This window comes from Liolophura sinensis, chromosome 1 (assembly GCF_032854445.1).
Source record: "Liolophura sinensis isolate JHLJ2023 chromosome 1, CUHK_Ljap_v2, whole genome shotgun sequence".
Lineage (NCBI taxonomy): Eukaryota > Metazoa > Mollusca > Polyplacophora > Chitonida > Chitonidae > Liolophura > Liolophura sinensis.
In genome coordinates, this window is record NC_088295.1 from 7,896,293 (window position 1) to 7,914,246 (window position 17,954).

The 17,954-nt window shown below is 41.3% G+C and overlaps 1 protein-coding gene across 2 annotated transcripts in view; it reads right to left on the bottom strand.

Moving 5' to 3' along the window:
- The window catches only part of LOC135474893 (transmembrane channel-like protein 5), a 41,698-nt gene extending 24,770 nt beyond the window's left edge, over window positions 1–16,928 (bottom strand). For both annotated transcript variants that reach the window (XM_064754562.1, XM_064754570.1), the window contains exons 1-8: window positions 16,825–16,928; window positions 9,982–10,215; window positions 8,941–9,054; window positions 8,493–8,724; window positions 8,029–8,101; window positions 3,685–3,957; window positions 2,822–2,970; window positions 2,178–2,328 (exon numbers count right to left, since the gene is read on the bottom strand). In XM_064754562.1, coding sequence (XP_064610632.1) covers window positions 2,178–2,328; window positions 2,822–2,970; window positions 3,685–3,957; window positions 8,029–8,101; window positions 8,493–8,724; window positions 8,941–9,054; window positions 9,982–10,090 — 1,101 coding nt within the window. In that variant the 5' untranslated portion in view covers window positions 10,091–10,215; window positions 16,825–16,928. The remainder of the gene's footprint in view (window positions 1–2,177; window positions 2,329–2,821; window positions 2,971–3,684; window positions 3,958–8,028; window positions 8,102–8,492; window positions 8,725–8,940; window positions 9,055–9,981; window positions 10,216–16,824) is intronic.
- Window positions 16,929–17,954: the final 1,026 nt, after the last annotated feature.

Sequence of the window (17,954 nt, forward strand, 5' to 3'; positions counted from 1 at the left end):
CGTCAATTTGATCAAAGACACTTATGAAGACGATACCTCATCGTATGGGGTAGTCAAGAACCAGCATCATCAGTTCAAGTGTGGTCAGTCATTGGTCGAAATGGTTCCCAGGCGATCACAGTCCGCCACTGATGATGACACGATCTGCCAAGTGGAGGCCGCCATTTTAGAGTGAGTGAGTGAGTGCTTGGGGTTTAACGTCATGGTTCCCAGGCAATCACAGTCCGCCACTGATGATGACACGATCTGCCAAGTGGAGGCCGCCATTTTAGAGTGAGTGAGTGAGTGCTTGGGGTTTAACGTCATGGTTCCCAGGCAATCACAGTCCGCCACTGATGATGACACGATCTGCCAAGTGGAGGCCGCCGTTTTAGAGTGAGTGAGTGAGTGCTTGGGGTTTAACGTCATGGTTCCCAGGCAATCACAGTCCGCCACTGATGATGACACGATCTGCCAAGTGGAGGCCGCCATTTTAGAGTGAGTGAGTGAGTGCTTGGGGTTTAACGTCATGGTTCCCAGGCAATCACAGTCCGCCACTGATGATGACACGATCTGCCAAGTGGAGGCCGCCATTTTAGAGTGAGTGAGTGAGTGCTTGGGGTTTAATGTCATGGTTCCCAGGCGATCACAGTCCGCCACTGATGATGACACGATCTGCCAAGTGGAGGCCGCCATTTTAGAGTGAGTGAGTGAGTGCTTGGGGGTTTAACGTCATGGTTCCCAGGCGATCACAGTCCGCCACTGATGATGACACGATCTGCCAAGTGGAGGCCGCCGTTTTAGAGTGAGTGAGTGAGTGCTTGGGGTTTAACGTCATGGTTCCCAGGCAATCACAGTCCGCCACTGATGATGACAGGATCTGCCAAGTGGAGGCCGCCATTTTAGAGTGAGTGAGTGAGTGCTTGGGGTTTAATGTCATGGTTCCCAGGCAATCACAGTCCGCCACTGATGATGACACGATCTGCCAAGTGGAGGCCGCCATTTTAGAGTGAGTGAGTGAGTGCTTGGGGTTTAACGTCATGGTTCCCAGGCATTCACAGTCCCGCCACTGATGATGACACGATCTGCCAAGTGGAGGCCGCCATTTTAGAGTGAGTGAGTGAGTGCTTGGGGTTTAACGTCATGGTTCCCAGGCATTCACAGTCCCGCCACTGATGATGACACGATCTGCCAAGTGGAGGCCCGCCATTTTAGACGAACGCTGCATAACTGTTCATGAACTATCCCAAGATGTTAAGATCAGTCTGGGGTCTGTGAAAAAAATCTTCCATGACCATCTACACATGCGAAAGTTGTATGCATGATGGATTCCCTGGTTACTCATACCTTCCAGAAGCAGGAACGAGTCACATGTTCCCAGGCTTTTTTGGCCATGTGCACAGAAACTCCAGATCCAGAGACAAAAGCCCAGTCAAAGCAATGGAAGTATTTGCACTCACCACCAGTGAAACATGGCCTTGCCAGACCCTGCCGGCATGTGATTGTCCAACTGTCCAATCACCTTATGCTCACGGTCTTTTGGGACCAGCATGAAGTAATGTTGACAGATTTCCTAGAAACGACACCTCGATTACTGGCGATTACTATGCTTCCCTAATGCAGAAATTGCTGAGAGGCCATCAAAAATGAGAGGTGTGGCATGTTAACCACAGTTGTCGGCCTCCTGCAAGATAACGCTATTGTTCACAGCTCACATGTTGCCCCGACATGTCCTTTGTCATCCTCCTTCTCTTCAGATTTAGCTCGATCTGATTTCCACCTCTTTCCAGCCACAAAGTCATTTTCAAAGGGCAAGAACTTTCCTAACGATGAAACACTCATATGTGACTTATGTGTGAAGTCTTGGCTTTTGACGCAACCTGCAGACTTCTACAGACAAGGCCTTTACAGCTGCCTTAAGCGAGTGTCAACCTTTGTGGTACCCGTGCAGAGAAAGACAAATAACTGTGCCCAGTTTTGTTCCTCTCTGTCCATGGGAAGTAGGTCAGGGGAAGTAGGTCAGGGGAAATCTTTAATGAACAGCCCTTGTATACTGTACCTTCACAAAGCCGAGGGATGAGCTAACTACCGTGACACAAAATTTAACAAACAGCTCCCTACTGACCATAATGTGTAACCACAGGATATTTTTTTTATATCATATAATAGTTCCATTAATAAAGTCACTTTCAACAAACCTGAAACTCATTGAAGAGACTTCGGTGCTTGAGCTCAGCAGCATCAAGGGAGGTAATCCCGCAGTCCCATCCTCCAAATACCTTGGTGGCCATGTACAGTCCTAGCTCTCCACTGCCATCTATGTAATTCTCCCTGTACGACTTGGACATGCTAGAAAATTCAACAGTTACTTCTTTATACAATACACATACATGGTAATGTTATTCCTATTTATAACCAGGTTAAAGTTATTTCTTTATTTGATAAGTGTTTTACACCTTACTCATGAATATTTCACTTATACGATCGCGGCCAGCATTATGCTGGGTGGAAATCGGGCATAGCCCAAGGAAACCCATGGCAATCAGCAGGTTGCTGGCAGACCTTCCCAGCATCAGCTGGACTTGAACTCACAGCAACCGCATTTGTGCGAGACTCTTGGGTCGTTACGCTGTGCTAGCACACTAACCAACTGAGCCACGGAGGCCCCACAAGGTTAAAGAGATTTATTATTTTATGGGTATCTCCACAAACAAGTAATCTTAACTGACTTGAAAGTGATAATAAGACATAACAGGTAAATATATCCACAGGTATAACAGGTAAGCCTAAGGCATGTTGAAATGATGACCCTCCACTAATGGTGGATGCAATAATCGCTTACCTGTAAGCCAGGATTATAAGACACAGCAGGTAATAAGCTCCACAGGTCAACAGGTAAGCATAAGGCATGTTGTAGCGGTGACCCTCCACTAAGGTGATGTTCTGATTTATGTAATAGCCATAGTACATCTCAGTCGCTTGAAACCAGCCCTGTTTTAATAATAAACAATTGTAAAAGCAAATAGGAATTGAACAAGTAAAAACTAAAAACGTTACTTTTTATAATAAATTGATTTTATCAATGTCAATGACAGCACCAAAGAACACCAAATAACTACACTCTAAAATTGCTAATAATTTCCACCTATCAGCTGTTATCAAACCTGTAAAAATCTGGGGGAAACCAGATTTGCTCCTGACCTAAAGCTGTATCCAAACCAACCTGCTGGACGTTATCATACAACCTGTAAGTTTGTTATCTGAACTGAGATAGTCCTGAAGATTATAGTGGGATACTGAGACATTTGGGTTAAAACCAACAAGCAAATTGACAGAATTTATTTGATTATCTCAGGTTAAGTATGCAAAACATATACATAGATCAGTCAGGCTTCCACAGCAAGATCTGAGATTTCATAACATGCACCTGCACAAAATGTTATCGAAATCAGATATCCGAGGCAGTTATTGCATGGAGAAAAATGACCAATGAGAATCAAGGAATTTATTAAAATAAATATATGGATCAGGTGGGTTTCTGAACTTTAATGATAGGTCACACAAATTCAACCTGCACACAAGTTATCAAAGTCAAACAATATCTTGAGCAGTTACAGGATTGGAAAGAAAATCTGACAGACCCAAAACATTATCCCGCTTTCATGGGCCATAATTTATCCAGCCAAATTGACAAAGCTTTCTTACCCCACCAGTTAGAATGTCTGTTCCAAAAAAGATGGTGTTGTTGACATAACCAGGAGGTTCTTGCAGCCTATAGCGAAACAACGCCTGAGGAATGATGACAAATGCTAGCGTGACAAAGAACACTGGAATGTTCAGCAAGAACAACCACTTGAGGAAACGGAAGTACGACACAACTCCAGTTCCAAAATGTCCTTCAATCTTTTTCATGTGGCCTTTCCACAGTTTCAAATAATACGTGACCTCCGCCATCTTATATCTGAAGTGTATCCACCTCTGTGTGATAAAGAAAATCAATTTTTCATGTGCCAGAATATCGCAAACGAATATAGCAAATAATTATTAATTTCATAGAAACTAAAACAGGCAGTTATACATAAATAAACTTGTAGACTTGCTGTGACAATTTCATTCAATTCATCCACTGCTACGTTCAATTCAATGCAGTTTTTCAGCTTTATATCCTTCACCCAATGAATACAAGATTGTCTACATGGCAGAATCCAGAAATGTCCACCTGTCTATATGACAGAGCCCAGAAATGTCTACATGGCAGAATCCAGAAATGTCTACATGGCAGAATCCAGAAATGTCCACCTGTCCACATGGCAAAATCAAGAAATGTCTACATCAGAGAATCCAGTAATGTCCACCTGTCTATATGACAGAGCCCAGAAATGTCTACATCACAGAATCCAGTAATGTTCACCTGTCCACATGGCAAAATCAAGAAATGTCTACATCAGAGAATCCAGTAATGTCCATCTGTCTATATGACAGAGCCCAGAAATGTCTACATCACAGAATCCAGTAATGTCCACCTGTCCACATGGCAAAATCAAGAAATGTCTACATCACAGAATCCAGTAATGTCCACCTGTCCACATGGCAGTGCCCAGAAATGTCTACATCACAAAATCCAGTAATGTCCACCTGTCCACATGGCAGTGCCCAGAAATGTCTACATCACAGAATCCAGTAATGTCCACCTGTCCACATGGCAGAATTCAGAAATGTATACATCACAGAATCCAGTAATGTCCACCTGTCTACATGGCAGTGCCCAGAAATGTCTACATCACAGAACCCAGTAATGTCCATCTGTCTACATGGCAGTGCCCAGAAATGTCTACATCACAGAATCCAGTAATGTCCACCTGTCCACATGGCAAAATCAAGAAATGTATACATCACAGAATCCAGTAATGTCCACCTGTCTACATGGCAGTGCCCAGAAATGTCTACATCACAGAATCCAGTAATGTCCATCTGTCTACATGGCAGTGCCCAGAAATGTCTACATCACAGAATCCAGTAATGTCCACCTGTCCACATGGCAAAATCAAGAAATGTCTACATCACAGAATCCAGTAATGTCCATCTGTCTACATGGCAGTGCCCAGAAATGTCTACATCACAGAACCCAGTAATGTCCACCTGTCCACATGGCAGAATCCAGAAATGTATACATCACAGAATCCAGTGATGTCCACCTGTCCACATGGCAAAATCAAGAAATGTATACATCACAGAATCCAGTAATGTCCACCTGTCTACATGGCAGTGCCCAGAAATGTCTACATCACAGAATCCAGTAATGTCCATCTGTCTACATGGCAGTGCCCAGAAATGTCTACATCACAGAATCCAGTAATGTCCACCTGTCCACATGGCAAAATCAAGAAATGTCTACATCACAGAATCCAGTAATGTCCATCTGTCTACATGGCAGTGCCCAGAAATGTCTACATCACAGAACCCAGCAATGTCCACCTGTCCACATGGCAGAATCCAGAAATGTATACATCACAGAATCCAGTGATGTCCACCTGTCCACATGGCAGTGCCCAGAATTGTCTACCTCACAGAATCCAGTAATGTCCACCTGTCCACATGGCAGTGCCCAGAAATGTCTACCTCACAGAATCCAGTAATGTCCACCTGTCTACATGGCAGTGCCCAGAAATGTCTACATCACAGTATCCAGTAATGTCCACCTGTCCACATGGCAGTGCCCAGAAATGTCTACATCACAGAATCCAGTAATGTCCACCTGTCCACATCGCAGTGCCCAGAAATGTCTACATCACAGAACCCAGTAATGTCCACCTGTCCACATGGCAGAATCCAGAGATGTCTACATCACCGAATCCAGTAATGTCCACCTGTCTACATGGCAGTGCCCAGAATTGTCTACCTCACAGAATCCAGTAATGTCCACCTGTCTACATGGCAGTGCCCAGAATTGTCTACCTCACAGAATCCAGTAATGTCCACCTGTCCACATGGCAGAATCCAGAAATGTCTACATCACAGAATCCAGTAATGTCCACCTGTCTAAATGGCAGTGCCCAGAAATGTCTACATCAAAGAATCCAGTAATGTCCACCTGTCTACATGGCAGTGCCCAGAAATGTCTACATCACAGAATCCAGTAATGTCCACCTGTCCACATGGCAGTGCCCAGAAATGTCTACATCACAGAACCCAGTAATGTCCACCTGTCTACATGGCAGTGCCCAGAATTGTCTACCTCACAGAATCCAGTAATATCCACCTGTCTACATGGCAGTGCCCAGAAATGTCTACCTCACAGAATCCAGTAATGTCCACCTGTCTACATGGCAGTGTCCAGAAATGTCTACATCACAGAATCCAGTAATGTCCACCTGTCCACATGGCAAAATCAAGAAATGTATACATCACAGAATCCAGTAATGTCCACCTGTCTACATGGCAGAGCCCAGAAATGTCTACATCACAGAATCCAGTAATGTCCATCTGTCTACATGGCAGTGCCCAGAAATGTCTACATCACAGAACCCAGTAATGTCCGCCTGTCCACATGGCAAAATCAAGAAATGTCTACATCACAGAATCCAGTAATGTCCACCTGTCTACATGGCAGTGCCCAGAAATGTCTACATCACAGAACCCAGTAATGTCCACCTGTCCACATGGTAGAATCCAGAAATGTCTACATCACAGAACCCAGTAATGTCCACCTGTCCACATGGCAGAATCCAGAAATGTCTACATCACAGAATCCAGTGATGTCCACCTGTCCACATGGCAGTGCCCAGAATTGTCTACCTCACAGAATCCAGTAATGTCCACCTGTCCACATGGCAGTGCCCAGAAATGTCTACCTCACAGAATCCAGTAATGTCCACCTGTCTACATGGCAGTGCCCAGAAATGTCTACATCACAGTATCCAGTAATGTCCACCTGTCTACATGGCAGTGCCCAGAAATGTCTACATCACAGAATCCAGTAATGTCCACCTGTCCACATCGCAGTGCCCAGAAATGTCTACATCACAGAACCCAGTAATGTCCACCTGTCCACATGGCAGAATCCAGAGATGTCTACATCACAGAATCCAGTAATGTCCACCTGTCTACATGGCAGTGCCCAGAATTGTCTACCTCACAGAATCCAGTAATGTCCACCTGTCTACAGGGCAGTGCCCAGAATTGTCTACCTCACAGAATCCAGTAATGTCCACCTGTCCACATGGCAGAATCAAGAAATGTCTACATCACAGAATCCAGTAATGTCCACCTGTCTAAATGGCAGTGCCCAGAAATGTCTACATCAAAGAATCCAGTAATGTCCACCTGTCTACATGGCAGTGCCCAGAAATGTCTACATCACAGAATCCAGTAATGTCCACCTGTCTACATGGCAGTGCCCAGAAATGTCTACATCACAGAACCCAGTAATGTCCACCTGTCTACATGGCAGTGCCCAGAATTGTCTACCTCACAGAATCCAGTAATGTCCACCTGTCTACATGGCAGTGCCCAGAAATGTCTACCTCACAGAATCCAGTAATGTCCACCTGTCTACATGGCAGTGTCCAGAAATGTCTACATCACAGTATCCAGTAATGTCCACCTGTCTACATGGCAGTGCCCAGAAATGTCTACATCACAGAATCCAGTAATGTCCACCTATCCACATGGCAGTGCCCAGAAATGTCTACATCACAGAATCCAGTAATGTCCACCTATCTATATCACAGAACCCTGAAATTCCTATTTCACAGAATCCTAAAATATCTGCTTTTCTACAACACAGAACCTGAAAATCTTACATACATTATATAAGACAGAAATGTCTACATATTTTTTTATTACAGAACCCCAAAATGTCCACCTGTCTACGTCAAAAAACCCAGAAATGTTTATATCACAAATCCCAGAAATGTCTATCTGTCTATATCACAGAACCCAGAAATATCTACATTACTAAATGCAGATCTGCCTGTAAAGAGGTTCTCTGTACATAGATTTCTACTCAACATGTAAGAGTAGATCAAAAAAGACATGGGAAATACCAACCAAAGAAATACTGTATTTCTGATGTTTCCACCAGCTGACATGGCGCGCTTTTCGCTTGGATGTCATTTTCCGGCTGAAAATACCAAAACAAATACTACAAACTTGGGACCACGTAAAATCTTTATTAGATAATCAATTTTTATGCATAAAATAATAATAATATCTTTATTTATCGAAGGTAGCTCAGTCAAATTAATGATGAAACTGTTCTTTCGCAGAGAAAACAAATATATAGGGAAAATGTACTTCAAAAAATACATAAATATATATAAAACAAATTTAAGCACCATGTAGTTTGAAAAGAGAAGCTATATACATTTATATATACAAAAAGCAACACAATCCGTCTTCTGAAGATCCACAATGTATTGTATAAATTTGTCACCAGACTGCCCAACACTTTCTGTACATTTAACCTCTAAGAGCTTGAATACCATCAATGCCTCCTCCAAGATTACCCTCACCGAAGCTGTTTCTTGTAACTGAGCGTGGCAGCAGTTGTCTCCCGTAGTACAGTATTCAGTTGAACATCGTCCTCCAAGTCTGCATCTGAATCCCCTGCTTCATTAGCCATCGCTGTCAGTATGTCCTCCACATCCAAGTCTTTGGGAATGTGGGACAAGGTCGCATACTTACTGCGTCTTGACTTACGATCTCTTAGATGGTTGTCTGCACCGGCTTTGCTGGCAAGCTCCTCTGTTAATATGATTAACCATTATAGCAGTTAATGTTAGCCAATAATCCTAAAAACTTTGTTATGGCTAAAGTTTTAGCACATCAATTTTAAAAATTTCCTTTCACATCAAAGTGCAAACAAGTAAAATCATACAATGGTATTGAGGCCAGTCTTATGTTAATCTTACTGTATACCGGGAGAGACTTAACTGAAACTGTGACTGTGCAGTCTCCTACCTGGACGGTGACTTGGCAGCTCCTTGATAAGTTCTGCAGTGCCTCTCTCCCTCTGTGTTGCCCATGTTCGACCGTTTTCTCCTTCAGTGTTTTCGTTGTTAGCAGCTGGATTCACTGCCAGGCAATCCAGAACACGCATGTGAAATATGTGTACTTCATGGGTGGCCGTGTAGCCATTTGATTGTTTTGACCATTAGATGTACACACAATACATACTATAATACTCAAGTTCTAAACCAAGTAACTGTAGAATACAATCAGACATTTTCACATCATACAACTACTGTAGTTCCTCATTTATTTATTTATTTATTTGATTGGTGTTTTACGCTGTACTCAAGAATATTTCACTTATACGACGGCGGCCAGCATTATGATGGGTGGAAACCAGGCACAGCCCGGGGGAAACCCTCGACCATCCGCAGGTTGCTGCCAGACCTTCTCACTTACAGCCGGTGAGGAAGCCAGAATAAGTTGGACTTGAACTCACAGCGACCACATTGGTGAGAGCCTTCTGGGTCATTATGCTTCGCTAGCGTGCTAACCAACTGAGCCACGGAGGCCCCCGTATTTCCTCATAAACACTAATGGGCAAAGACAAATTCTGGCTCCAGTGTAAATAATTCACCCTACCATCATGAATTCAGATAATGATGAACAGTGAATGATGGTAGCCAAACAAACACTACAAAGAAGCAGAATTTTACCAGTTTGGCCAGAAAATGGAACCACATGTATTCTGTAAAAAGAGGCGAAACATGATAATGGTGTGAGGATAACAGTAGATAGTGCCTGGAGAATATGACAAACTGTAGGGTCAAAATCTTCAATAACTTCCACGTGCATCAACAACTTGAGGCTTGATTCTCGAATAATTCTGTTTATATTTTACATCACCAATATTTACACAAATATGAATCCCTGGGCTACAAAATCAAATAAGAAAAGTCAATCATGTTTAGGTGGCAAAAAAAAACACAAAAAACAAAGCAAGCAATAATTTTAGAGACTGCATTCTCTGTTCATTCACTTTAATATTACCATGGAGTTCCATTTGGTCAGGCTGCACGGATTGGTTCATGTAGCTTCTGGCATCCCAATTGGATAATGGTGCCGTGCTGTGGTCTTGGAAACCCGGGGGCCCATACATGGTACATATATACAGGTGAGTTGGCGAGTTTGCTGTCACATTAGTGCACCATCTAGCAGCAGAAGATAGGATAACCTGGTACAGCCCTCAGAACCATTCCAAGCCACACAGCTTAAACATCAGCCCTACAGGAACAAGGGAAAAAATCAAGCTATCAGATATCACTGGCAATATATAAAGCGCAAACATTGCAGAAACCCAATTGTTTACCTGACATTTAACAGGATTGGTGATCACTGGCTGTGTTCACCAGTCAGTACCTCCCCACAGACTTCTGTATCAACATCACCACTATATGACATTACCGACTGACATTAAATAATGTTCATGACCACAGACTCTGACAATATTCCCAGATTCAAATCATTCATCAAAAGTCACAGCCATGATGGGAATTATTAAGAAATAAAGTAAACATAGGGACACATGTACATAAAAAGAGCAGCTTTAATCAATGCTCAGCCACTGGAATGCACTAGTATATATACATGTACAGTGTGCACACATTTATACAACTGCAACCACATACACACATGTGTATACAGGTTTGGCTACAAATGTGCAGGAAAAAACTACAAGAAACATATATGTAGAATCAATCCTTTGTCAATAAACAAAATACTACATATGAAAATATTGTCTGAATCACTGTCTGTATTCAACACAGACAAACACGTGCAATTATGACCCACAAAGAAACCTGGAGAGGCACATCTCCTCTAAATGTAGTAACAGTCTGCACAAGATGTCAGAAGTACATGTCAAGGCTGTACATTTCTGAACTCCCTAGCCTCCTTGTCAAAAAAAAATTACATCCAGTTTGAATGGAGAAATGCAGCATTCAGAAAGGAAAACAATATACATGAAAATCCATTAAAATCCCCACTGCAATTAAACTTAAGCATGCAAATGATAGGGAACATGTATGATAAGTTTCATCGAAATAGATTCCATAATTTAGGAAGAGTTGCATGGACAAAATTAGAATACATCAAAAGCACTATTACACGAAGTCCTAAATGTGCATAATTATGAAAATAATTATTGCCATTACACTTAATTGTCACTAAATTTAAGCCTGCCCAAGTTCAGATGATAGACAAGATGCATGGACAAAATCGTGTCTAAAGACAGACAGGGTGATTCCAGAAGGGAAGATAACAAAATTTTATAAAATTTTTATGGATATCCAACCAGATTCCCGTTAAAAGTTTTGCGTTTACGGGCTTGTGATTCACTATGACAGCAATTTACTCCTGATGTCAAATTATGCCACACTACTCCAAAATTAAAACTTTCCCCAATTCTATCAGAGAAACTACATGGTGTCGAAATGTAATGAAATCCCCGGTTTGCCTGCCCTGGATCTTCTGCACCAGTGACAATCTTTTTCACTGCAGAACATTTGGGACATGTTAAATTTATTTTTTTGATTGGTATTTTTTTTTGCTGTTCTCAAGAATATTTCACTTGTACAGCGTCAGCCACCATTATGGTAGGAGAAAACAGAGAAACACACGACCATCCACAGGTTGTTGGCTTCCTCTCAAGTTGTGCCTACTAAGGTCAGACTTGAACTCAAAGTGGTCACATTGGTGAAAGCCTCCTAGGTAACTGTCATGCAATAGTAGCCACTCAGCCATGGAAGCCTCAGAAATACATCTAAGGTCAATATTAACAGTTCCATGATTAACATGTGTTTTCAGTTAACCTGTAAATATTTGCTCTGAGTACCAAAAACAAAATCAAGGTTGCATTAGGAGTTGATATGTGGCCACAAGAAGTCACTCACCATCTGTTTTTCATTTGTCGACCTCCACGAACACGAACATTAGTACACCATATAACAGCAATGTACACAATGGAGAGAGAAGAACTGGAGTAACTACTGTTAAGGCTGATCAAAGCCTGCACTAAACAGGCTGGGAACATTCTACATAGAGGTCTGGCAGTTCATGTGTAGCCAGATTTCAAAATAATGCCGAACCCATGTAACGGTGAGCTTAGAGTAATAAAACATGCATGCTGAAAAATTTGCAAGAAAAATAACAAAGATGCTAAACTATTTACAGGTAGGTTTTTGCATACAAGCAGTTTTTACTTCCCTCCTCAAATAGCATAACAAACAGTCTGAATTTAGGTTTAAACATTACTTGCTGCAGTCCACTTGTTTGTGTTCACTACAGGCGTCTCTGTATACTGCATGTCTGACAGCTTTTTCATGCTACCAAACCACGGCTTACACCTACATGTAGTTGTACATATCGGACTCACTATTAGCAGAAGTTGAAAAAAGGGCATTTTAGAAGCACAACACTCCAAACTTTCTAACATACCTCATAGGATGCTTCACGAATTCCACATAGTTGAATGGTACTGATTATTCAATAGAGCTAATTAAATTGGGTAGCCAATAGATCATTGGCCCTTGAGTTTCAAACACAATACTGAAACCCTTGGAAATGTATCGTGAAGGTAATCTTTACCTGAAGTAAAGCAATGAGATCAGGTTGGCCTGATCAGGTTTCAATTTATATATGTTTTTCTAACACAATACAACAGTATAAGTGATGTGTAATAGTTGATGAATAATACAGTTTTATACAGTAAATGACTTAAAATTTAGCCCATGACTAAAAAAAAAATGCACTTTTTGAACAAATTTTTATCATAATAATTGCCTCTTCTTTGTTTTTTGTTTGGGGGTTTGGTGGGATGGAAGGCAATGGTGGAACTACCACAGTCAGTATTTACTTGCCAAGTAAACTGCATACATTCAAGAATTACGGTATTGGACCTAAGATTTCATCCAAGACCTGCTGACTTACTTTGCCTGATTCATCCAAGACCTGCTGACTCACTTTGCCCGATTCATCCAAGACCTGCTGACTCGCTTTGCCTGATTCAGAGTGTTGCACTTATCACACAAAGGTGTCTTGAAGTTTCTTGAAGGTAAGAGGTAAGCTTTGGCACTGGATGTAGTATTTCATAATATTTATTTGCAAAAATCAGATGTTTGGACAAATTTTAGGGCAAATATACTTCGTAATCCTGGAAACATAACACCCATGAATGCACAACACCTCTACTACCTCCAATATCAGGCTTGGTAAACACCAAGATACGAATCTCTGTGGGGAATTGTAAGGACATGGACTAAATAACAGTGTGACCCACATCTATATAGGTCTACTTTAACATCACATAACACACCCTAGCTGTTTTCCACCCCTTCAGTGTGTGTTGCATCTACCCTGTTTTGACTACCCAACAGTCCATCTTTGGAAAAGCTTGCTGCATAAGCATGAACTTACTGTAATTCCTCGATCTTGTTTAGAAGGTGTTTATTCAAGTGTACTCTGAAGGCATTATTATGTGAAGACTGATAAATCTATATTTTTCTTTAAGCCATGAAATTGGCCAATCTAACCAATGTAGTTTTGTTTCCAAAATCAAATTAATGTAACGGGTCTACCAATTATTAAACATGTGCAAAAACTGCAATGAAATTTGCTTTTATACACGCAAAAAATGTTGAGGAATTAGTGCCCATGTAATTGCACAAATAATCAACTGTTTCCTCTTCTCATCCTACCAGCCAATGCATAAAGTGAGGAAACCTTCACACAATGTACACAAACCTCTCCTCTCGTGACTTGTTGTGAAGTTTTTAGCCGTGACCAGCAGAACCAGCTACACAGTGAGTTGCTCACTCTACCAACTGGTCAGTCAATTTTTCATGCTCCATCTTTCAAGTGGTCTATTCAGTCAGATTTTTGACATCCTATTTCTAAATGTGGAACATTCTCCCAATGAGAAGCCTGATTGCAAGAAGGGGCCTCCGTGGCTCAGTCAGTTAGCGCGCTAGCGCAGCGTAATGACCCAGAAGCCTCTCACCAATGTGGTCGCTGTGAGTTCAAGTCCAGCTTATTCTGGCTTCCTCTCCGGCCGTAAGTGGGAAGGTCTGCCAGCAACCTGCAGATGGTCGTGGGTTTCCCCCGGGCTGTGCCAGGTTTCCAACCACCATAATTCTGGCCGCCGTCGTATAAGTGAAATATTCTTGAGTACAGCGTAAAACATCAATGAAATAAATAAATAAATAAGATTGCAAGAAAATATCCATACAGATATTTTGAGGACATTGCGTACAGACATTCGCCACTGCGAATTTGAACTTCTTAGGAGTCAATGGATAAAGTTACTATCAATGGTTCTGATTTCTGACACTACCATGCAGCATGAAACCTACATGTATACCTACTAACATGTATACCTAGTACTTGCAACATGATATATCTATAAAAGCTCTTTCAGAAGAACATGAATTATGACATTAAAATGACAATTTAGATGCCAACACTGAAGTCTTTTGTCCAGAAATTAAACAAACTCAAAAACACCCCTGAAGGGATACAGAATTAAAACTGGTTGGCTGACAGTTGAGACAGGATTTCCCGAGTTAAATCTTGCAGCCTTGGTCACACGTGAATAAATGTACCATGCCAGTAACTGAAATTCAGCTGAGGCAATGCATAGTCTGGACTTGCCTATCTCTCACACCAGCCAATCAGAATCAATTCTGTATCGCTTTAAATAGACCTTAATGCAGATGCATCAGTGAGATTCAAGCAAAAATGTGTCACTTGAAAAATGCTAAACAAAAGTGACATATACTGGTACAGTTGATACTCTGATCTAGCCAGGCAGAACTGCGCAGTAACACTGTTATGATGAATGCCAGAAATTTAAACAGACATATTGATAGAAGATAAAAAAATTGTGCTGCAATTCTAAATGTCATCTACATAAAGTGAATGACTTCCAAGTGGCTATGGGTGGACAATCAAATGTCCAGTTTTATCGGGGGTATCCCTTCGACCCCAACTATAGCTAGAAACATCGCCGAAGATTGTTTTTCTTGACTGGATTACCTCCCCTTGTGATGTTTAGTGAAATTTAAATGTCAGACAGGGTATTCTTTTTTAAATATACAGCCTACCTGGTAACTTCAGTTCTGCCATACAGAATTACTAATACAGGCACTTTATAATACATTAACAATGGAAAAGAAAGTCGTATTTGGTTTACAAGACTTAAAACTCACATTCAATCTGTCATATTATCCTCTCAAGAGAATGCTACATTGTGGGAATCTTTGTACTACCTCAACTGCATTTTATCTCGACTGTTGGGCAGACAGTTTTTGCCAGTGACTGATTTCTCCTTGTAATTCTTTTAACTGAAATTTTTGTGAAAATATATGCTCTAGGCATTTATTTAGAAGTCAAATGCAACTCATTTTTGTATTTAGCTGAACCCACTGAAAAATCCTGAATTTCTTTCGACCATAGGTGGCAGAATTGTCCCACCGCTACTTACACCTAATATATATAACAAAGTACAGAGCTTCAGTGCCTGGGACAGAAGACCCAACTTTACATAGCAAGACACAAATCGCGGAAAAATAGTCCAACCTCAATCAAACGATGTTCGCTTAAAACTTGACACATTAAGCTTCATGCTGCTGTATAAATCGGCCCACAAATGTACTTTCACTTGGATACATGAAGCTGGAAACCCGAAAGTTTTCAAGTTTTTTGTTTACCCAGACCATATTTCTGCCATCGACCAAGTGAAATGTTATTTTAATAACACACTTTGAAATACCTTGATTGGCTACGGTTTACAGGAGTGAGTTAGTGAGTGCTTGGCGTTTAACGTCGTACTGAACAATTTTCCAGTCATATGACGACGAAGGAATCCTTAATGTGAATGCAATGTGCCTCCTTGTAGCACGACGGATTCCCATCGCTCTTTTATCTACTGCTGCTTCACTGAGATGACTCACCCAGGATGATCACCCAAGGCAGACCCAGGACTGATCCTGGGTCTACTGCTCCAAAAGGGGATGCTTTACCAACTGTGCTATTTGGGCTTTGCCGGTCCGGTTTACAGGAGTGCAGCAAGCTCTGTTTTTCACTCCATAAACACACAGCTGTCAGTTCAACCTACCTCCATCACTTGTAATCCATCAGCCTCACTTTGATTGGTCTGTGACTTGCTTACAGCCAGTCAGAGCTAAGCTTTTATCGCCCTGACAGATCACAGCGATGGAGGAAAGTTGAACTGACATATTTGCGTTCATGGATTAACAAAACAGAGAATGCAGCATAATTGCCGTAAACCGTAACCACTCTAGGTATTTCAAGATGTTTTATTAAAAGAACATCTGACTTGGTTAAAGACAGAAATACGATAGCTCCAGTGGCTTTCCTCTCCCGCCGTACTTGGGAAGGTCTGCCTGCAATGTGCAGATGCTTGTGGGTTTCCCACGGTTTGTGGATGGTTTCCTCCCACTATAATGCTGGTCGCCGTCATATACGCGAAATATCCTTGAGTAAAACACCAATCATATAAACAAAAAAAAAATACCATAAATCTTTTCCAGAAGGAGCTAGGGTACTTCACACGGAATTGGCTTTCAGAGTAGCTCGACAGCGGCCGTTCGCTGTAAATCGGAAAATGGGAGGAGGTAGGCCCAGCGGTACGTACTGGTGTGTACAGTTAAAGTGTAGCCTGAAAACGCTTGCCTTCCGCCTCTCCACTTGTCCACACCTAGCCAGACGCCAAATTACCCACGCTAATCTGGCAGTCTTATGTACATAAACGTTTGTCTTTTCATTATTTACAAAAAGTTTACATAGGTCAGGAGAGAGCTGTACTATTATACTTACTCTGAGAATAAACTTTAACACACCTCAAAACAACAAAGTCACATGTAGAATCAACAGGTGCGCTCGGGCCATTCGTCTACCTTATGCTTTCGGTTTGCTAACACTTCCGCCAGAGGGCGGGGTAAACTGACTAAGACTCGTACATTGTCCTGTTTACCTTCCTGGCGGGATTATGGATCGCGTGGTCGAGGGATACAACTTCAAAGCAAATTTTGTAATAATTTTTTTCAGTCATAAAAAAGCTTAAATTTGTAAGGCATTAAACATGATAATGAAAACCTGGCCGATTGTAAAATCATGATACATAAAGCCCACATGCCTTTAGCCTAGATGTGCATGTAGCCTAGTCTACAGGCTACTTGTGATCCCCGTTGTCCTATGTGATAATTAATGTAAGGATTTAATTCTTACAACGCCTTAAAAATGATGTTTATAGCTTCATAAGTGATTTTTGTTTCAAAGGTAGAAAATATGTTAATTTCAAAAGTTTTAAAAATAATAGAGTGACTTCTTATCGTTCAGGTTGTCCTGTCAGTTCAATTTGGACATTGGCCTATTCTGAGAAATAGGCCTACAGAAGGCCTGTTTGATTTTCCGATAGCTATGAGTTAAAATGCATATATTTATTTAATTATTTGATTGGTGTTTTTCGCCGTACTCAAGAATATTTCGCTTATACCACGGCGCCCATATTTATATATAGTTTGGTATATATATATATATATATATATATATATATATATATATATATATATATATATATATATATATATATATATATATATATAAGCCTATATGTATGTTTATAGTTTATATTCGTATGTGCAGTCACTTTTTGGCCAGGTAAAGATTGTGACATAACTCTCCACATATATCATATATAACTCGGTGCATATTGACGCACGTAAATAGATCATAAACAATGATCTTCAGTGGCACTGGTAAATGGAATGGGCCAACACAGGATAGAATGAATGGTACCCTCAAATTAAACCATGCCAGTGCTTGTTTCGTCCTTTGATATGGCATTTCATGGGGGGTGTGGTCCCTTAACTTGTGCTAACTCGTACGGCAGCCATATGTTGAGTAAGCCGTACCCATTGTGTAACTATGTAGGCCTACTGACCACC